The sequence below is a fragment of the Neoarius graeffei genome, chromosome 16, assembly GCF_027579695.1.
Source record: "Neoarius graeffei isolate fNeoGra1 chromosome 16, fNeoGra1.pri, whole genome shotgun sequence".
Classification (NCBI taxonomy): Eukaryota; Metazoa; Chordata; class Actinopteri; order Siluriformes; family Ariidae; genus Neoarius; species Neoarius graeffei.
Genome location: NC_083584.1, coordinates 15,275,820 through 15,298,807, shown reverse-complemented (window position 1 = coordinate 15,298,807; position 22,988 = coordinate 15,275,820). Strand labels below are relative to the sequence as shown.

Sequence of the window (22,988 nt, the reverse complement as noted above, 5' to 3'; positions counted from 1 at the left end):
CTGCACAGAAAACACACATCAATTACACCACAAAAATTAGAAAATGTGGGGTTTTTTTGGGCCAACTAAGGGTGCCAATACTTTTAATCTAAGGGCAAATTTTGTCAGAGGCAGTGATGGGAATAACGGCGTTAGAATAAACGGCGTTACTAACGGCGTTACTTTTTTTAGTAACGAGTAATCTAACTAATTACTTTTTACATCGTTATAACGCCGTTCCCGTTACTTACAATAAAATACTATGCGTTACTTTATTAAAGCTGTTCTCATCTGGCACTCTGCTCGTTCAGCCTTTCTTTACTCTGCTTTAGTGTGGGGCGGGGAGACACGAGACAACGGCACAGTAAGCCAATCAGAGTAGATTTGGACAACATATGTAGGTAGGCTCCGCCTACTGCACTACTGCGCGCTCTTTCAATCGGAAGACCCAGCGATGGCGAGCGGTCAGCCCAGCACTGCGCTTTCACACTGGAAATACAGCCAGGACTTTTCATTACTTGAAATAAAAGGCAAGAGTGTTTACGTGCAATGCACATTATGTCGAGGAACAAAGCGTTTGTCCTCGTCAGTGGCCAGTAATTAGTAACATAATTTTAATAACTGCAAAAATATATTACATTTGATAGATGTCTTATCTCACATTGTCCCACAAAAATATTAATATACTGTAGATAACATTATTAATTGGTTCTGTTAAGTGTCCATTTCAGTCATTAAACACATTTAACATTCACTTTTATTACGATTACACTAATTGAATTTGATTTTTTTTTTGAGGGGGAACAAAATGTAACGGAATAATTACTTTCCCTGGTAATTAGTTACTTTTATGACAAAGTAACTCCGTTACTAACTCAGTTACTTTTTGGGAAAAGTAACTAGTAACTATAACTAATTACTTTTTGAAAGTAACGTGCCCAACACTGGTCAGAGGGCATTTAAATAGAATGGAACTGCACGTAGTCCGGCATTTTCTGCGGCTGCGTCTCAAACGCAGGTTCCACAATGCCTTTGTTATCCCCTATGTAGTGACCAGAAAGTCTAATATTGAGGTCTCTAAGGATTTTGTGTAGATTACGGGTAAGAAGTGCAAAAATCTTTTAAAGAAAGAAGAAGAAATTTAAACTGCACTTAAAAACAAACAACTACAAGCAAAATTGTGTGTGTGTTACTCACGTCTAGGCAGTGTGGGGTGTAAAGGACACTTCCTGACCGCTCCTCATAGCCGGCCATCAGGCGTGTAGCACGGCGCTGGGTATCCACCTGTTAAACAAACACACACACACAGCGAAATTATTTCACCACACACACCTTTCTCAGCAAGGACACGCTTTTATATACAGTGAGAGTAAAAAGTATTTGATCCCTTGCTGATTTTGTTGGTTTGCCCACTAATAAAGACATGATCATTCTATACTTTTAATGGTAGATGTATTCTAACATGGAGAGACAGAATATCAAAACGAAAATCCAGAAAATAACTTTAAAGAATATATTTTAATTGATTTGTATTTCATTGAGGGAAATAAGTATTCGATCCCTCTAGCCAAAAGCACTTAATACTTGGTGGCAAAGCCTTTGTTTGCAAGCACAGCGGACAGACGTTTGTTGTAGTTAACCACAAGGTTAGCACACATATCCGGGGGAATTTTGGCCCACTCTTCTTTGCAGATCCTCTCTAAATCATTAAGGTTGGTGGGCTGTCGCTTGGCAACTCGGACCTTCAGCTCCCTCCATAGATTTTCGATTGGCTTGAGGTCCGGAGACTGGCTGGGCCACTCCGTGACCTTAATGTGGTTCTTCTTGAGCCACTCCTTTGTTGCCTTTGCTGTATGCTTCGGGTCGTTGTCATGTTGGAAGACCCAACCACGGCCCATTTTCAACTTCCTGGCAGAGGGGAGGAGGTTGTCCTTCAGGACTGCACGGTCCATGGCTCCATCCATCTTCCCACTGATGCGGTGAAGTAGCCCTGTGCCCTTGGCAGAGAAACACCCCCAAAACATAATGCTTCCACCTCCATGCTTGACGGTGGGCACAGTGTTCCTGGGGTCATAGGCAGCATTTTTCTTCCTCCACACATGATGAGTAGAGTTTAGGCCAAATAGTTCAATTTTGGTCTCGTCTGACCACAGAACCTTCTCCCAATCACTTTGTACATCTTTGAGGTGATCATTGGCTAGCCTGGCTAACGCGACTTCAAAGCTCTCCGAGCATTTGGTCTGGCCAAACCGTTTCCCAGAGCCCGTGGTTGACCCGCCTCCCTGAAATGCCTCAGTTTGCTACTGGTCGAAGCCAGAAAAGGCTGTGACGAAGCTTAAACCAATCACATCACTCTTTCCTCTGACGTATGCGACGCGACGGGGCTAACTGGTAGATTAAACTCTTACCGAAGCCGGTTGGGAGCAAGGCGAAAACGTCCTTCCTTTCAATAAATACCTCCAGGGCTGCTCTTTGCTCCGTTTTCAATGAGAACTTCCCGTTGAATGCTTTCAATACAGCATCTACCGCTGTGTTAAAGGCTTGCCGCTGCTCCATGTTCGTGATGTGAATGAAGCGCTTCCGGCATAGATTCTGTAAACAATCTATGGCTTCCGGTCGCAGTTCTACTACGTCACTGCCTTGAACACGCCTCTACCCAGGGCCGTTGGAGATGCTCAAAGTTGATTGGTTCCCGATTTTTCGGGAGCTTGGAAATGCTGTAGATAGCCTGCCTGGCCAGACTAAGCTCGCAACAGGCCCTCGTGTTGCGTCACGCTTAGGATGGGCGGGCCCAGGCTAATCATCGGCATACTTTAGGCGGGCCTCCACATGTGCCTTCTTAAGCAGGGGTACCTTTCGGGCACTGCAGGATTTTAATCCATTGCGGCGCAAAGCGTTGCCAATTGTTTTCCTGGTGACTGTGGTCCCAGCTGCCTTGAGGTCATTCACTAACTCCCGCTGTGTGGTTGCAGGCCGATTTCTCACAGTTCTCATGATCATTGCCACCCCACGAGGTGAAATCTTCTGTGGAGCACCAGACCGAGGTCTATTGATGGTCATGTTATACTTCTTAAATTTTCTCACAATTGCACCAGTGGTTGTTACTTTAATACCCAGCATCTTGCTAATGTTTTTGTAGCCCATTCCAGATTTGTGCAGGTCAACAATCCTGTCTCTGAGGTCCTGAGAGAGTTCTTTGGTCTTACCCATGTTGGAGAGTTTGGAATCTGTCTGATTCTGTGAACAGGTGTCTTTCATACAGGTGATTAGTTAGAACAGGTGTCTTCAATTCAGGTAACCGGTTGATTGGGAGTGTCTAACTGCTCTGTGAAAGCCAGAACTCCTAATGCATACTAGGGGATCAAATATACTCAACAAAAATAAAAACTTTACACTCGTTTCAAAGTCAATAATTTGAACATTTTGGAAAATAGGTTTGAAATAACGACTGTATTCAATTATCTTGTCATTAAAGATGCTATAGCATACAGATCATGTTTGTCATGGAATCGGTTCCACCGGAAATGCGACGACAATGTCCATGATCAAAAACTGTGAGTCACAACTTAATGAAATCATGTCAATATCGGGTGTGTCCTCCATGGGCATTCACAACCGCGATACAACGTCTCCTCATGGATTGAATGATGCGTCTGAACACAGCTTGGGGAATGCGCCGCCATATTTGTACCAACATGGCACCAAGCTCCTGCAAGTTCTGTGGAGGGTTCCTTACGGTCGGCTGTGGTGCCAGTTTGACGGAGACGTGTCTGGAGATTATGGATGGTCTGTCGACTGCATCCCATAACCCTCGCAATGTCAGTGACGGATGTTCCCGTATTCAGCATGCCAATGGCACGTTCACGCTGAATGTTTGACAGTCGTGGCATTGCAAATTAACGAATAATTAACCATCAAACCTTGTTTTTCTGAGATGACGCTCTACTCTGCTACCGTGAGATCAACTGCACGTGTATCAATAGGTCACGTCACTTGTGTCGCGTGGAAACGTGATTTTAGCGTGCAGTGCTCTCGCACGTGCTACGTCGGCCCGACCAGTAGAATGAATGTGTGACGTAATGCCCAACAAGAACTCTTTCAAGAAAAGTTTCTAAACACTATTTGAAAAATAATGAGTGTCAAGTTTTTATTTTTGCTGAGTATACTTATTTCCCTCAATGAAATACAAATCAATTAAAATATATTCTTTAAAGTTATTTTCTGGATTTTCTTTTTGATATTCTGTCTCTCCATGTTCGAATACGTCTACCATTAAAAGTATAGAATGATCATGTCTTTATTAGTGGGCAAACCAACAAAATCAGCAAGGGATCAAATACTTTTTACTCTCACTGTATATATACACACACACACGCGCACTTCATCCTGCTTTTCGAATCACGAGTGTTCAATTCGGCTGGTGTTCAGCCTTCAGTGCCTAAAAATAGTGTGTGTATTTTTGGTGAGCACTTTCACACGGAAAAATCTGGAACAGAGGCCGTGATCTCGGAGCCCTTGCCCCGGTTTAAGGTGTGTCTGAAACAGGAAGGGTTTCTGCTTAAGCTGTTTAATGACTTGGTGACTCAGAAGATCTCAGTATACAATTCATTTGAGATGCGATTTAAAAAGAACTGCTTCGTCACGAGGCGAGTAAGACGGCGCCACCAAACGAGAGCCGTGTTAGCGGTGAAACACTTGCATTAATTCATTACTTTCTAAAGCTTAAAGTAGATCCAAGAAAGCACGGCAAAAGAAAAGCTGGTTGTGCAAGAGAACGACGAGCTCATCTCATTCCATCTCACACGTTTAGGCTTTCAGTGAACTGAGAAACACCACCTGCTCCACCGCAATCAAACCACAGTAAAAAAGTGAATATTCGGAGGTCCTTCTGACCGAAACTTCATTTTACTTTGAGCCTCCCCCCCCCGACACACTTCAACAGAAAAAAGTATTCTGGTTCAAACAATTCCATTCAGGAAATCATGAGTTCAAACCCCAGCATCGCCAAGCTGCAAGCTGTAAAACCCATCGACTGCTCAGGTGGTTCCTATATGTCGCTTTGGGCACCTGAGCAGCGCGGCAGAAAAGAGGCTTGCGAGTTCGAATCCCGACAACGACCCAATCCCCCTACGGCTGGGAGTCCAGACAGCAAAATCAGCTGTGCTTTCTGAACGGGCGGGGCATACACTCTGTCCCCGGTCAATCTGAGCAACACGTATGCATCTGCGAGCTCATGTATGTGGAAGACGGTAGATAGCGCTTTCCTCAGAGTGTGCTGAGATGATCGGCAGGAAAGAAAACGAGGGAGAAACGAGAGAGGAAAGAAAATTGGACATCAATCAGCAATGAATGAATGAGCAAAACGTAATTTTTCCCTCAGATTTAAAGGACAAAGACGACTTTTTGGATATGGGTGGATGCCTTTATAGAGTATTATTTTCATTTTGCAAATAATGCCCTGTCCACACTAGGGATTTTGTACCGATACGAAACTACTTTCGTACCGCAACACCTGTCCACACTAGCAACTATACCGGTACTGTAGCGGTATAACTGTATCGGTACGAAACCCACAAATGTATGGGTTTCGTACCGGTACAGTATCGGTACTGTAGCGCTTCGCTGTAGTGTGGACAGATGAAGCGGCTCTGTATCGATACAAGTATAATGCGCATGCGCAATGAACCATTCCTACGTCTTCCGGCAAATATGCCCGTGCTTTCCAGCTGTAAATAAAACGTCAAAATGGCTCAAAACGACTGCGGAGCTACATGGAGCAAAGAAAGGGGGGGAAAAAGGAGGGAGGAAGAAAGGAGGAAGAAGGGAAAAGGGAGAGAAAGTGAGGGGAAGAGAAGGGAAGAGGGAGATTCGTTTTCTTTGTTTCTTTCTCAACTGCCTCGCGCGTTTTATACGATTCGACTGAATAAATGACCACCAGAAATACAGACTGTACACTGACAACAAAAAGCACACACACGTTGTTTCATCCGCCATATTCTCGGAAGGAAGTTACTCGGTAACCACGGAAACATTTCGCGCACGCGCATTTCAACTACCGTGAAAGAAAACCGCAAACATTTCTCGTTAGTGTGGACAGATGCACTAAACTGTACCGCTATACTTTGTATCGATACAGTTATACCACTTTCGTACCGGTATAAGTGTGAACACAGCCTAAGATCAACCTGTACCAGAATGATGGGAAGAAGAAAGTTTGGAGAAGAATTGGAACAGCTCATGATCCAAAGCACACCACATCTTCTGTAAAGTGGCTCTGTATCGATACAAATATAATGCGCATGCGCAATGAACCATTCCTACTTCTTCCGGGTGTAGAAGAAGAAATAGTAAAGAACGGGGATTCGTTTGTTTCTTTCTTTCTTTCTTTCTTTCTCAACTGCCTCGCGCGTTTTATATGATTCGACTGAATAAATGACCACCAGAAATACAGACTGCACACTGACAACAAAAAGCACACACACGTTGTTTCATCCGCCATATTCTCGGAAGGAAGTTACTCGGTAACCACGGAAACATTTCGCGCACGCACATTTCAACTACCGTGAAAGAAAACCGCAAACATTTCTCGCTAGTGTGGACAGATGCACTAAACTGTACCGGTATACTTTGTATCGATACAGTTATACCACTATTGTACCGGTATAAGTGTGAACACAGCATATGACATTTAAAAAAAGGGGAAAAAAAAAAAACGCCAAACAAACCAAAAATCGACGATGCCGAAGCTTTCTGATATCCAGAGGCAGATCTATTGGCGCTCTGGCAGGAAAAATAACGCTGCGTTCGACTTGTAACTCGGAAATTCCCAAAAACGAACTCTATGATCCTGTTCTATCGTTGACTGCGGTGTTCAACATCTGGTGTTTCTCAATTCAGTTTTGTCTCAGTGTAGCATTTTCTTTTTTATCAGCCATCTCTTGTGCAACAGTCTTTTTGTGACGTGTAATGATGCGTTTTCTTGTCTATATTTAAAACAGAAAAAATGAACCCCATGATCAATATGATTAACAGAAATCTGTTTGTGTTTACGCAAGCAATCTTTTCAGTAGCGTGTGTGAGATTCAGAGGCACAGCTGTCCAGCTGTAGTGTGCTGATCTAATCACACTCCGCTCCAGATGCCTGTATTCCCAGAAGGAAAAGTGAGTCAAGAATTCAGTAGTAGTAAATGTTGTGAGTTCAGGAGGAGTGAATCTGAAAGCACGCTGAGATAAGAAGCAGTAAAAGGGTGTGTAAGGGTGTGTGTGCGTGTGTGTGTTTATGAGATGACAGAATGCACATCCTGATTTATCAGAAACGCGTTTAAGAGGAAAAACGTTCAGATTCCCACCGCAGGAATGTCTTCGGCAGGCTGCGTTCCTGCGCTGTAGCTCTGATTTATTAACAGCACTCCTTCTACACCGTGTGGTAATTATGGGATTATTAATGACACACTTCTCTAATACACACACACATTAATTTAGACAGATGGACAGACAGAAACAGACAGATTAGAGGTAGACAGACAGACCATTATAGAAATAAACAGAAGAGATAGACAGATGCAGACAGATTAGAGATAGAGACAGACGCACAGTTTAGAGACAGACAGTTAGACTGACGACAGACAGACCGACCGACCATTATACAGATTAGAAATAAACAGATTAGACAGAAGTGAGATAGACAGGCAGGCAGGCAGGCAGACAGACAGATTAGAGACAGACACAGGAATAGACAGACAGACAAGTGAGACAGATTAGAGGCTGAATGACAGACAGTAAGACTGGCGACAGAGACAACAGAACAGATTAGAGAGAAAGACCATTATACAGATTAGAAATAGACAGATTAGACAGACAGATTAGAGATAGAGACAGACAAGTAAACACAGACAGATTAGAGAGAGAGAGAGAGAGAGAGAGAGAGGGGAATGGAACACAAAGACAAGTGGGACAGATTAGAGATTAAAACAGACAGACGAGACAGATTAGAGATCAAAAGACAGACAGACAGATTAGAGACAGACAGACAAGTGAGACAGATTAGAGATCAAAAGACAGACAGACAGATTAGAGACAGACAGACAAGTGAGACAGATTAGAGATCAAAAGATAGACAGACAGGTTAGAGACAGACAGACAAGTGAGACAGATTAGAGATCAAAAGATAGACAGACAGGTTAGAGACAGGCATTTGGACAGATTAGAGATAGTGTGTGTGTGTGTGTGTGAGATTATATTTATAAACAAAGTCACGAGACAAACTCCTGATCGTCTTTTTTCCTTTAGTTCTTTGATAAATGGACAGAACTGTGGAAGACGGATGTGTGTGTGATATTCTCAGATGTGGCAGAGACTCTTTCAGACAGTACCATGTTATTTTCTTTACAAAAAAAAAAAACCCCAAACCAACCCATGGCTCTAAACCATTCTATTCCACTCTTATTAAGCATTAATACCGTACCAACCAGTTTTCCTGTTACAGTTAGAGACCGAACTTGAAAAACCTCTCCTGTTCCTGAAATCTCTGTTCCACTTAACAGAGAGAGCAGGGAGAGAGGAGAGGAGAGGAGAGGAGAGAGAATGGGGAGAGAGAGAGAGAAAGAGCAGGGGGAGAGAGAGAGAGGAGAGAGCAGGGAGAGAGGAGAGAGAGCAGGGGAGAAAGAATGGGGAGAGAAAGAACGGGGAGAGAGAGAGCAGGGAGAGGGAGAGTGGGGATAGAGAGAGAGCAGGGGGAGAGAGAGAAAGAGCAGGGGGAGAGAGAGAGGAGAGAGAGCAGGGGGAGAAAGAATGGGGAGAGAGGGAGAAAGAACGGGGAGAGGGAGAGAAAGAACAGGGAGAGAAAGGAGAGAGCAGGGAGAGGGAGAGTGGGGATAGAGAGAGAGCGGGGGGAGAGAGAAAGAGAAGGGAGAGAGTGAGTGGGGATAGAGCGAGCGAGAGCGGGAGGGGGAGAGAGAGCGGGGAGAGAGAGAGAGCAGGAAGAGAGAGAGAGAGAGCAGGAGGGGGAGAGAGAGAGCAGGAGAGAGCGGGGAGAGAGAGAGAGAAAGAGCAGGGAGAGAGAGAGAGAAAGAGCAGGGGGGAGAGAGCAGGGGGAGAAAACAGGAAGAGAGAGCAGGGAGAGGGAGAGAGAGTGGGGATAGAGAGAGAGCGGGGGGAGAGAGAGAAAGAGCAGGGGGAGAGAGAGAGGAGAGAGAGCAGGGGGAGAAAGAATGGGGAGAGAGGGAGAGAGAGTGGGGATAGAGAGAGAGCGGGGGGAGAGAGAGAAAGAGGAGAGGAGAGAGCAGGGAGCGAGAGCAGGGAGCGAGAGGGGATAGAGAGAGAGAGCAGGAGAGGGAGGGAGAGGGAGGCAGCTGTGGTATTTGCAGAATGACGACTCTCTCTGTAAAGAGGGAAGAGGAGAGCGTGGTGTGTTTGATTCCGGCTCCTGGTGTCCAGCATCGGCGCTCTCACTCGGCTCGCTCTCCTGTTCAGACTTGCTGCTGAAAAAACGCCCAAGTTCCAGGAACGCTGCTGGAGGTGAAGGGATTCGCACCAGCCTGGGCAAGTCCGCACTGAGTGAGGTGAAGTGAAATTGAAACATGGCTTAAAGCTACAGTTCAGCTCTGAGAGGAGTTACGAGTAAAACCGACGCAGGAAACGAACCGATGTCATGATTCTGAACTTGAACCGAAGTTCGATTGATTGGGGAGGAAATTCACGAGCAATGATTAGATCAGCTTTCAACCGCAGGCGCTTTGTCTAGAGGAGAGAACACACACACTATTAACCGAGCACAGAGACGCACAGCGTGAGCACACGCCGTGATTTCACAACAACAGGACGGAACAGAAGTGAAGCAAGAGATAAGAGAAAACAATAATAAAAATAGTAAAGAAGAAAAGGAGGAAAGAGAAGAAAAAGAAAAGAGCAAGACAACAGAAAAGAAAAAAGTGCGAGATAAGACAAAAGAATGAAAGACGTAAACAGGGAAAGAAAGATGTAGAAGAAAAAAGCACAAGACAATAGAAAGAAAAAAGAACAACAGTTCTGAGAAAACTGAAAGAAAGAAAAGTGTGGGAAGACAACGGGAAAAACGAACAGTGGGCGAAGAGAAGAAAAGGTACAGGACAATAGAAGGAAAGAAGTGAAGAGGATAAAGAAAAGCATGAAAAAGCTGCATGATAGTGAAAAAGTATAAGGCAAGAGAAAGAAACCAAGGAAAGAGGGGAAAGTAAAGAAAAAGAAAAACCGTATGACAGAAATGAAAGAACAGAAAGAGGGAGAATGTTAAAGAGAGAAGAAAAAGGATTTAAAGAGCGAGTAAATGTAAAATATAAAGAAGAAAAACAAGCCCCCCAAAAAACAAGAAAGTTGTTTTAGAGAGACAGAGAGAGAGAGAGAGAGAGAAAGAAAGGTTGCAGAGGAAAACATCAAAGAGAAGTAGAATGGGACAACGAAAAAGAGAAAAAAGGCAAAAAAGTATGAAGAGAAAAAAGAGAAAGAAGAATTGAAAAAGTGAGAAAGGAAGGAGGGATGGAGGACAGAAAAAAAATCTCTGGAGCCTTAATTTTTTTTTTAAATAATAAAGAAAAACTTCACTTAAATTCCATTCTTTTTAAAAAGACATACGACTAATTTTATTTTCATTCAGTGACGCCTGTCCCCCCTTCTCTCTCTCTCTCTCTCTCCTCCATCTGAGAATCTTCCAGGACGTACGCTACACTCAACTCAGAAGTGGGAACTCGGAATTACGGCATTTTCAACCTTTGAGCTCCAAAGTGGGGAAAAACTCCGACACCTCGGTGATTGATCTGATTCGCTGAACTCCGAGTCGAGATCTTCCCAACTAACTGGAGCTGTGATTTATTTATTCGTTTGTTTCCTGTTTAGAAATTCCGAAGTGTGAGCTTTTACTCGAGCGCTGCACGATCACGGCCTGTTTGTGATGAACACGAGGGCCGACTGATGAATCCACGTGCAGACAGACAGGAGTTTCAAGACGCCGCTACACACAAATGAAGAATAATCAGAAGAATAAAAATGGAGCTGCTGTGCGTCACATGATCGCTGTTAGAACGCCGTGAACGATGGAGGTTTTAAAAATGTTTACAGACCTAATAAAAAGACACTAACAAGAAATAGACTGAGCATAAAGCGGAGTGAAAGTGATGGTTTCCCGGTGCCGCGGAGCCGGTGAGGAGGGAATGGGCAGGTGCTGCAGTAAAGGTGTAAATCTGTACAGCGGGTCAGGACTGCTGCGTACCAGGAGGACATGAGGTTATAAACAGTGGGATGCAGGAGATTTCCTCATAAACTCGTGAGTGTGTAAAAAGCACACATGCAGGCTCGGAGAAGAGAAATGTCGCAGGAAGAGTGAGGAATGTCAGTTCAGAGCCCTTCCTCTAAATCAGCTGATCAGGATCCTTCCTGTCTCAATTTCATCTCCACTGGACAAAAGCTGCACGTTCAACACGCCGAGTGCAGCCTGAAGAGGAAGCAAGAGTGAGAAGAGTCTGACTCAGGACCACTGCACAGAAAGACACAACCTTCCAATGCAGCGCTCTCTCTCTCTCTCTCTCTCTGTGTGTGAGAACGAGAGCAAGAGAGAATGAGAACAAGAGATAGAGAGAACGGACACGAGAACAAGAGAACGAAAACAGAACGAGAGAGATACAGAGAATGAAAACGAGAACAAGCGCAAGAGATAGAGAAAACGAAAACAAGAGTGAGAGATAGAGAGAACAAAAACGAGAACAAGAGCGAGAGATAGAGAGAACAAAAACAAGAGAACAAGAGCGAGATAGAGAACAAAAACAAGAGAACAAGAGCGAGATAGAGAGAACAAAAACAAGAGAACAAGAGCGAGAGATAGAGAGAACGAAAACGAGCACAAGAGCGAGAGACAGAGAGAACAAAAACAAGAGAACGAGAACAAGAGATAGAGAGAACGAAAACGAGCACAAGAGATAGAACGAAAACAAGAGAACGAGCGCGAGAGATAGAGAGAACGAAAACAAGAGAATGAGCGTGAGAGATAGAGAACGAAAACGAGAACGAGCGCAAGAGATAGAGAGAACGAAAACAAGAGAACGAGCGCGAGAGATAGAGAGAACAAAAACAAGAGAACGAGCGCAAGAGATAGAGAGAACAAAAACAAGAGAACAAGAGCGAGAGATAGAGAGAACGAAAACGAGCACAAGAGCGAGAGATAGAGAGAACAAAAACAAGAGAACGAGAACAAGAGATAGAGAGAACGAAAACGAGCACAAGAGATAGAGAGAACGAAAACGAGCACAAGAGATAGAGAGAACGAAAACGAGAACGAGAGATAGAACGAAAACAAGAGAACGAGCGCGAGAGATAGAGAGAACGAAAACAAGAGAATGAGCGTGAGAGATAGAGAACGAAAACGAGAACGAGCGCAAGAGATAGAGAGAACGAAAACAAGAGAACGAGCGCGAGAGATAGAGAGAACAAAAACAAGAGATAGAGAACAAAAACAAGAGAACGAGCGCAAGAGATAGAGAGAATGAAAACAAGAGAACGAGAGAAAGAACAAAAACAAGAGAACGAGAGATAGAGAACAAAAACAAGAGAACAAGTGAGAGATAGGGAACAAAAACAAGAAAACAAGAGACAGAGAACAAAAACAAGAAAACGAGCAAGAGATAAAGAGCGAGAGAGAAGGAAAACAAGAGCGAGATAGAGAACGAGATAGAGAGAAGGAAAACAAGAGAACAAGAGCGAGAGATAGAGAGAACAAAAACAAGAGAGCGAGAGATAGAGAGAACAAAAACAAGAGAACGAGAGATGGAGAGAACAAAAACAAGAGAATGAGAGAAAGTGAGAACAAAAACAAGAGAACGAGAGAAAGTGAGAACAAAAACAAGAGAACGAGAGAAAGTGAGAACAAAAACAAGAGAACGAGAGAAAGTGAGAACAAAAACAAGAGAACGAGAGAAAGTGAGAACAAAAACAAGAGAACGAGAGAAAGTGAGAACAAAAACAAGAGAACGAGAGCTAGAGAACGAAAACAAGAGCGAGAGCTAGAGAACAAGAGCGAGAGCTAGAGAGAACAAAAACGAGAGAGATAGAGAGAACGAAAACAAGCGAAAGCTAGAGAACAAAAACAAGAGCGAGAAAACAAGAGAACGATAGAGAATGAGAAAGAGAACGAAAATGAGAGGACGAAAACGAGAATGAGCAAGAGATAGAGAATGGAAACAAGAGAACGAGAGATGGAGAGAACAAAAACAAGAGAACGAGAGCGAGAGATGGAGAGAAGGAAAACAAGAGAATGAGAGCAAGAGAGTGAGAGAAAATATGAGGGAAAACATCAAGTATGAAATACAAAAAGGAAAAAAAAAAAGCCAAAAGCAAGAAAGTTACTTTAAAAAGAGCGAGTAAATAACTGAGAAAGAAAGAAAGAAAGAAAGAAAGAAAGAAAGAAAGAAAGAAAGAAAGAAAGAAAGAAGGTTGCAGAGGAAACCGTCAGACCCAGAACAAGAGAAAAGAGGGAGAATGTTTAAAATGTTAACTACAGGGAAAAAAGAAAAAAAACCACATTGTGAGATAAAAATAGACACAAAAAGAAGCACAAGAGAACAAAAGAACAGAAAGAGGAAGAGAATAATCAGGAAGGAACGTGAGAGAGAGAGAGAGAGAGAGGGGGAAAGACAATGAGAATTAAAGGGAGAGAATAATGGAGAAGACAGAAAAATAGAAAAAAAGAGTGTGTTAGAGAATGGGGGGGAGGATGTGAGAAAGCGGTGGTGTGTTGCTGTTTGCAGCCGGTTTGATGGAGGTGCTGGGTGCGTGAGTCGTTTATCCATGTCTTGATCAGTTCGTTTGTGTCTGTGTGTGAGAGACACACCTGAGTTGGGCGTGGCGGGGGAGTTTGCCTGGCTAGCCTGTGCAGAAGCGTTGGCTGCGTCCACGGCTGTTTTGACTGCGTACAGATTCGCTTCCTCCTGAAACTTGCCGATGTTTTTCTTGTATCGGATTCTCTTGTTGCCGAACCAGTTAGAGACCTGAAACAGGAGACGACACACAGCGTCCCAGATATTTAATAACAGGGCAGGCAGCAGCACGTCGGAGTGAACTTCTCAACCTAATCAGGACAGAAACTAAATTTACACCACAGCGAGATCCAATTCTCCGATCTGATTGGTCAGAGAGGGTCTGCATTATTTTCATATTACAGCACAGCTTGGAAAGCACTTCACACGCTACTGTTTCTACAGAAACAGCTCAGGCACAGGGACTTGGATGGCGAACGCTTTATTCTATCCACATTCACTGGATATGAGCAATCACACGCTCTGATTGGCTACTATACGAGTACGATATCAGCTCATATACCGTGAGTAGAGAAAATCAAAATGGCAGCGCGTGAACCAACCGAGGACGAAATAAAAAACACTCGAAACCAAAAAAAAGCAACAAAATATGGAATGAAAGTATTTGACGGCATGAACGTATCTTTTTTTTAAGAATTATTATTAAATCGCATTTTTCACAAACAGCTCCTGTCATTTCGCCAGTTTGTTTCCATCCAGCTTTATTTATAAAAGCACTTTACAACTGCAGTGGCCCAAAGTGCTGTAGAGTAAAATAAACAAAATAAGAAAGACATAAAATAAAAGTCATAAAAGAAGGATAACCACAGCAGCCCGATAATAAAATCAAATCAGATAAAATAAAATCAACATCTGACGTGATGTTAAAAGCCAAGAAGAGGAGACGGGTTTTAAGAAGAGATTTAAAAACAGTTAAAGAAGAGGCCCGTCTAAGACTACGTTCAGACTGCACCCTGAAACGACCCATATCCCATTTTTTTGCCCATATGCGACCTGTATCCGATTTGTTATTGACAATCTGAACGACACAGATGCGATTTTTTTCACATGCGACCCAGGCCGCTTGGATATGTGGTCCTAATTCCGATGCATATCCGATATTTTCACATGCGACTGCGGTCTGACCGGACAGGTCGCATTCATGCGACCTACACGTCATCAACAAGAGACAAACGTCACTATTCTGCGTTGGCTAATCCCGCCTCTTTGGTGGAAAACAACAGCAGAGAAGCGCAGCACGTCAACATCCCACCACTCCTGGCTGCGACTCCGCATCCATACCCCTCCTTTCAATGGAGGTTGCTGCCACGGCCCCACACAGCGCCTGGACCAAAGCCCTTGCCCTCCTGCTTCTCAATCGCCTCCACAATACCAGGTTATTGTGCGAGTTCCGCCGCCGCCACAAAAACCACATCGCCAGGTCTCGCCTCATCTCCATGCTTTACTTGCAAACTTGAAGAGTGCGCTTTTTTTTTTGTTTACGTATTACGTAGATGTGCTTATTACGTGTCAATTTGCGCATGCGGGACACTTTTGGGTCGTTTTTCGTTCATATTGGAGATCGCATACAAGTCTCATATAATTGGTAATGTGAACGGCCTAACAAAAAAATCGGATTTCACAACAAATCGGATATGGGTCGTTTCAGGTTGCAGTCTGAACGTAGTGTAATGTGCAACGGCAGATTGTTCCACAGTTTCGGAGCTGCAACAGTAAAAACACAGGCCCCTTTACACTTAGTTTTAGGCACACTCCGGAGCAGCTGGTCAGCTGACCCGAGAGCGCGGGTGGGAGTATAGTGGAGTAACAGCTCAGAGAGGTAGGGCGGGGCAAGACCATTAAGAGATTTAAAAGCAAATAAAAGAATCTTAAAATAAATCCTGAACTGTATGAGTGACCGGTAGTCTGATTAACACCAGACCATATCACAAGTGAAATATGGTCTGGAATCCGCCGATTGAATTTCTCGTAGGGGAGGTGTGGTTTACGATCGTCAATGGCCGTTTATTGGACGTTGCGAATGTCTATCATTTGGCGTATACGTAGCCCATGGCCAATCATGGCAGTTGTACCCGGTGACGTAGTTAGAGCGACGAAGAAAGACTGTAACGCCAAACGCTGTTCTTTTTTTAAAACAAACTTTCGCTCTAAACTATTCAGAACAGTGTCTAAAGTTTGGTTCGTATCGCTCGCCGCCATGTTAAATGTGATCCGTAAACAGTCGCAAATAAACTACAAGCTTCCGTTTGTCGAGTAGTACACGTCACCGTCTTTCCACCCCTCCCCACTCTCTGATTGGCTCCCTAACTCAGGCGAGCCTTTAGACCATAGTTTCCATGCTGTCTTTTCAGATCGGAACGATTGTGCGAAGCAGCATGGGATTTCCCAGGCTAGGTGACCGGTGGAGTGAGGCTAAAATGGGGGAAAGATGCTCATATTTACGTGTGCCAGTTAACAGACGTGCGGCAGCATTTTGTACCATCTGAAGACGGGCGATGGAGGACCCACTAACCCCCATACAGAGTGCATGACAGTAATCCAGCCGGTTGGTGAGAAAGGCGTGAATTACTGTCTCAAAATTCCTGCCTAGAAAGTTCAGCCTTTATTTTAGCCAGCTGCCTCAACTGGAAAAAGCTCGATTTGACGACTGCCCTGACCTGACTGCATCCACTTTAAACACTGAGATTGGAGATGGTTGGCTTAATATAATTGGCCATGGACCCCAGATCTACGGGGGGGTGGGGGTGGGGGGGGTGTCCCCAGTGGTGCCACCAAACACAAAAGTATTCATCCCCCTTGGAGTTTGTCCTGTGACAAGCCGGAATTAAAATGGATTTTTGGAGGGATTTGATTTACACATCATGTCTACCACTTTAAAGATGCAACTTGTTTTTTAACGTGACACAAACAATAATGAAGATAAAAACACAGAAATCTGCCCTGTGCATAAGTATTCACCCACTCCCAAAAGCCAATTCTTTGTACAGGCACCTTTTGCTACAAGTCTCTTGGGATACATCTCGATTAGCTTAGCACATCCAGCCACTGGGATTTTTGCCCATTCCTCAAGGCAAAACTACTCCAACTCCTTCAAGTTAGATGGGTTGTGTTGGTGTACAGCAATCTTATTAAAAGTGTAATATTTTTGTCTCATTTGTTTAACTGGGTTCTCTTTATCTACTTTGAGGACTTGTGTGAAAATCTGATGATGTTTTAGGTCATATTTATGTAGAAATATAGAAAATTCTAAAGGGTTCACAAACTTTCAAGCACCACTGTATATCTGACTGTCGACCATATAACAGTGGAATGAAATGCTGCGCCTCCTAAGAATGAAACCGAGCGGGAGCAAATAAAGAAAGAAGGGAAGGGGGCCTAAAACTGACCCCTGTGGGACCCCCAAAAATTAAAAGTGGAAATGATTTTGTCAGACGTTTTGTATAAAGTTTTTATTGATTGAATTTGCAAAAAAAAAGCTCTGATTCTCAAAATCCAGTGAATGTGGATAGAATAAAACAGTTATTCCACTCAATCTCATCGTACACAGCTTACAGACAACTCGGTGCTACGCGCCTTGTCGGCTATCAGCTCATGTACGACTCGATTTTGTGGAATAACTTAAATATATTTTAAAGTAACAAGTCTCATAAGAAAACAATGAATATGTACACACACACACACACACACACACACACACAGTACTGTGAGTAAAATCTATTCAATACTTCAGTCATTAAGTTTTTCTTATATAAACTGCAGTATCTACATGGGGTTTTATATATATATATATATATATATATATATATATATGTGTGTGTGTAAAAACAAACAACCCTCCCCCCCACACACGCAACAGCATTCACAAAAAAATTCTCATCGTTCCTCTCGAGTTCTCCTAAGTGGTACTTCATGAGCCGAGGTAAGAGATCTCCTTTAAAACCTGATCAGTCCCGCTGTAAGGGGCGGGGCTTAACCAAAATGGATTTTACAATCCACTGAAATTAAAGAACTGAGGATTTCATACATGAAGTGTTTTCTCTAATTATTAGGATACATGAGAAGAGTCATATCATCCTCTAATTAATTAGAGAGCCATGTTTTATTTCATTAACATTTATTTCACGACAGCATCCTTGACTGAACAGATTTAATACACGGCCATGAAACATGGAGCTGGAGAGAGAGAGAGAGAGAGAGAGAGAGAGAGAGAGAGAACAGAGAACGAGAGGGCACACAGAGAGAGAGAACAAACAGAGAAGGAACAGAGAACACAAAGAGAGAGAACACGAGAGAGAGAGCGAGAACAGAGAATGAGAGGGCACACAGAGAGAGAGAGAGAGAGAGAGAGCGAGAACAGAGAATGAGAGGGCACACAGAGAGAGAGAGAGAGAGAGAGCGAGAACAGAGAATGAGAGGGCACACAGAGAGAGAGAGAGAGAGAGAGAGAGAGAGAGAGAGAGAGCGAGAACAGAGAATGAGAGGGCACACAGAGAGAGAGAGAGAGAGCGAGAACAGAGAATGAGAGGGCACACAGAGAGAGAGAGAGAGAGAGCGAGAACAGAGAATGAGAGGGCACACAGAGAGAGAGAGAGAGAGAGCGAGAACAGAGAATGAGAGGGCACACAGAGAGAGAGAACAAACAGAGAAGGAACAGAGAACACAAAGAGAGAGAACACGAGAGAGAGAGCGAGAACAGAGAATGAGAGGGCACACAGAGAATGAGAGGGCACAGAGAGAGAGAGAGAACAGAGAATGAGAGGGCACACAGAGAGAGAGAGAGAGAGAGAGAGCGAGAACAGAGAATGAGAGGGCACAGAGAGAGAGAGAGAGCGAGAACAGAGAATGAGAGGGCACAGAGAGAGAGAGCGAGAACAGAGAGAGGGCACACAGAGAGAGAGAGAGAGAGAACACAGAGAGTGAGCGAGACCAGAGAACGAGAGGGCACACAGAGAGAGAGAGAACAGAGAATGAGAGGGCACACAGAGAGAGAGAACACACAGAGAGAGCGAGAACAGAGAATGAGAGGGCACACAGAGAGAGAGAGAGAGAACACACAGAGAGAGCGAGAACAGAGAATGAGAGGGCACACACAGAGAGAGAGCGAGAACAGAGAATGAGAGGGCACACAGAGAGAGAGCGAGAACAGAGAATGAGAGGGCACACACAGAGAGAGAGAGAGAACAGAGAATGAGAGGGCACACAGAGAGAGAGAGAGAGAGAGAGAGAACGAGAGGGCACACAGAGAGAGCGAGAGAGAGCGAGAACAGAGAATGAGAGGGCACACAGAGAGAGAGAGAGAACAGAGAATGAGAGGGCACACAGAGAGAGAGAGAGAGAGAGAGAGAGAACGAGAGGGCACACAGAGAGAGCGAGAGAGAGCGAGAACAGAGAATGAGAGGGCACACAGAGAGAGAGAGCAAGAACAGAGAATGAGAGGGCACACAGAGAGAGAGAGAATGAGAGGGCACAGAGAGAGGGAGAGAGAACAGAGAGGGCACAGAGAGAGGGAGAGAGAACAGAGAGGGCACAGAGAACAGAGAGGGCACAGAGAGAGAGAGAACAGAGAGGGCACAGAGAGAGGGAGAGAGAACAGAGAGGGCACAGAGAGAGAGAGAACAGAGAGGGCACAGACAGAGAGAGAACAGAGAGGGCACAGAGAGAGAGAACGAGAGGGCACACAGAGAGAGAGAGAGAGAAAGAATGAGAGGGCACACAGAGAACAGAGAGAGAGAAAAAGAGAGAGACAAAGACAGACAGAGAGAGAGAGAACAGAGAGGGCACAGAGAGAGAGAACGAGAGGGCACAGAGAGAGAGAACGAGAGGGCACAGAGAGAGAGAACGAGAGGGCACAGAGAGAGAGAACAGAGAGGGCACAGAGAGAGAGAACGAGAGGGCACAGAGAGAGAGAACGAGAGGGCACAGAGAGAGAGAACGAGAGGGCACAGAGAGAGAGAACGAGAGGGCACAGAGAGAGAGAACAGAGAGGGCACAGAGAGAGAGAACGAGAGGGCACAGAGAGAGAGAGAACGAGAGGGCACAGAGAGAGAGAACGAGAGGGCACAGAGAGAGAGAACGAGAGGGCACAGAGAGAGAGAACGAGAGGGCACAGAGAGAGAGAACGAGAGGGCACAGAGAGAGAGAACAGAGAGGGCACAGAGAGAGAGAACGAGAGGGCACAGAGAGAGAGAACGAGAGGGCACAGAGAGAGAGAACGAGAGGGCACAGAGAGAGAGAATGAGAGGGCACAGAGAGAGAGAACGAGAGGGCACAGAGAGAGAGAGAAAGAATGAGAGGGCACACAGAGAACAGAGAGAGAGAAAAAGAGAGACACAAAGACAGAGAGAGAGAGAACAGAGAGGGCACAGAGAACCGAGAGCGAGAGTTAGCACAGCAAGAGAAAAAGCAAAAAGTGAAAGTTGATTTAAAAAGACAGTGAATAAAGAAGGAAATAAAGAAAGACGAGGGGAAAACGTAAAATATTAAGAGAAGAAAGTGTAGAGGCTGAATAACTGAGTGTGAAGAAAATGTAAAAAAAATCTTTAAAGCGTTGACACAAAGACTGAGTAAATGTCTAAGAAAATACGAAAGAAAGGAAAAGGAAAGACGGAGGAGAAAAAAAAGAACTAGAGAGAGAAATTCTGAACAGGAGACAGAAAAGAGGGACAAAGTTTAAAATGATATCAGATTTCCTCAGTATTTTTTTCTTCCTTCTCTATAAAAATAAACAGGGAAAAAACAGGTCGCAAACAGAAGGAAAGAAGAGAAAGAGGAGGAGAACAATCAGGCGAGAGATTCAGATGGAGAGCTGATGATAATTAAACCAGAGTCTCGGACGAACGACTCGGATCGATATTCAGATTTCAGAAGTTAATTTCTGCAGATAATTAGTGGAGTCTCGTCTGAACCCTGAGCTCGAGTTTAAAAGCAATGAAGTGAGATGTGAAGAGACTCAACGGCAGCTGCCTGTTCTCGGAACCCCTGAGGAACCCGTGAGGAACAGCACGTCCGTGTGCGACAACGTCACCCCCGAAGATCTCCTGCGCCTCACGTTCAACCAAACGGCATGCAGATGATGTCGGAAATAAAATCTCGACGTTCGCTCCATCGTGGAACAAGTGCATGAGGTCGAAACCAGAAAATCACGTTTACGCTGTACGTCAGCGGACGCAGTACGTAAGTGGACGAGACGGAGCGTGAGCGCTGGCTAACGATTAGCGGTTTTTACCCGCTCGGGGCCTAATGGAAGCCTTCGACAAGCAGCTTTGGTACCAAAAGGTCACGGGTTTGAGACCACAGCCCCGCCCACTCGTTTCCCATCATCTTTCATCTTTCAAGACCCCGCCCCCACATGAACACTGTTCACTTCCTGTCCCATCTCCAGTGAATCGTGCTTTCCGAGTGATGAGAAAGAACAAAACCGCTTCTTTTCAGTGAGTCCTGATCCGAGCTGCTGGTGCGTTTCTGACCTGAGACACCGTGATGCCACACTTTTTGGCCAGCTCCTCCTTGGCTTCCTCGCTGGGGTACGGGTTGGACAGGTGCGAGTAAAAATACTCGTTCAGGACCTCCGTCGCCTGCTTGTTGAAGTTGCGTCTCTTGCGTCTGTAGACAGTAGAAAAGCAGCGTTATCTACAGACCACACGCCTCTCTCCCTTCACCCCAGTGCGTGCGTGCGTGCAGTTCTGTGGTTTTTCTACACATTGGTACAACTTGACATTTTTTTTTTTTTTCCTCCTGCCTGGGTTGGTGGTTGAAACATCACAATTATTTGAATATAAAACTTTATACACAGGATCAGTCAGAAGTTTGTACACCCCTACGCTACTCATTCAGAGGGTTTGCTGTATTTTTTTTTTTTTAACTGATGCATATCAGAACACAACATACAACGCCACGACATGGACGACGCAGCAACGGTACATCATTACAATTTACAGACAGGAGACGGAAAAGAAAGAATGAAAAAAAAAGAGGAAATCTTTTTAGGACTGTGTGGAAGACGCACAGTAGTCTGTAATTTTCTTTTTATTTATTTTTTTTATTTCTTACAACACGGACAGAGTTGAGGAGCGAGTCTCATGCTGCGTTCGTGTGCTATGGGAAGATGATATTTTCCAGTTGGGAAGTGGTATTTACCAGTGTGTTGTGTTCACATGCTTTTGTTGTTGTTGACAAATTAAAGATGGTGGACCAGATTCAGAATCGGGCCTGTTATTTGGCGAAAACAATTATATACTAAGTAACTTTAAAAACGCACAATGGAATTCAACACGATATCACTTTAGATCCATGCATATATTTGAAATTTATGATATTGTATATAATGCACACACATCTTGAAACATCGATAAAGGACATTTATTGTCAAACTCAAGAATTAATTCACAATAAAAAAATTCAAAGTGACAGTTGGTCCATGTTCGGACCGTCATGCTGGAGATTCTGGGTCTGTGTCGTCCAGGGGTCTCAGCAGCCGTGACTGAGGGTGTCAGGAAGGCAGCTGGGCCATAGAAGGTTCACGCTGCACGCTGCACGCTACACGTTCACGTGAAGAACCGGACCCTGGGCCATTAAACTTCATGCTTGGATGTTCACGTGTTGCGTCTGTTCTACTTTGACCGAGTAACCAACAATATGGACTCTTCGGATGACGACGATTGCCTCATTCTGCTTTTACTGAGACAGAGGAAGAGAAAAAGGAACAGAATTTGGAGCCGAGAACACTTCCTTCTGAGAGAAACCCGTGGTGAATTTCACCGAACATTCTATAATCTGCTTGACAATCCCGATGAAGAACTATTTTTCAATTATACCATTCAATTATATTTTTTCTGAAGTTTCCCCCTGAAAGCATAGCGTTATCTCCCTAGACCCGTTCTGATTGGCTGGCGTGGCGGTGACCGCATGCATTGACTGGAATTTCCATCTTCACGCCTAGAAAAAAGTGTGCATGTTCATTTCTCGCTTCACGCGTGAAGTGTGCAGCGTGCAACGTGAACGCCGTTCTATGGCCCAGAGCAAGTCATGCTACGTTTGTCCACTTTTCTTTACATGCGTGTAGCGTGTAGCGTGCAGCGTGAACCTTCTATGGCCCAGCTGCCGAATCTGTCACGGAGGTGAGCTCGCCTGATGTGCTGATCCTGAACTGGCGTCGTGACTCGAGGCTGACCA

At 44.5% G+C, this 22,988-nt stretch overlaps 1 protein-coding gene and 1 long non-coding RNA gene across 4 annotated transcripts in view; one reads left to right on the top strand and one right to left on the bottom strand.

Annotated features, from left to right (window-relative positions):
- Positions 1 to 22,988, bottom strand: part of pbx4 (pre-B-cell leukemia transcription factor 4) — a 145,625-nt gene that overhangs the window by 4,094 nt on the left and 118,543 nt on the right. For 2 of the 3 annotated variants that reach the window (XM_060942550.1, XM_060942552.1), the window contains 3 exons: positions 21,284 to 21,419; positions 13,832 to 13,988; positions 1,177 to 1,263 (listed from right to left, as the gene is read on the bottom strand). In XM_060942550.1, coding sequence (XP_060798533.1) covers positions 1,220 to 1,263; positions 13,832 to 13,988; positions 21,284 to 21,419 — 337 coding nt within the window. In that variant the 3' untranslated portion in view covers positions 1,177 to 1,219. The remainder of the gene's footprint in view (positions 1 to 1,176; positions 1,264 to 13,831; positions 13,989 to 21,283; positions 21,420 to 22,988) is intronic. The other variant, XM_060942551.1, reaches the window with a different exon arrangement.
- Positions 9,238 to 13,015, top strand: LOC132900460 (uncharacterized). Its single transcript, XR_009656786.1, has 2 exons — positions 9,238 to 10,760; positions 10,849 to 13,015. It is a non-coding gene; the product is annotated as an uncharacterized LOC132900460 (long non-coding RNA).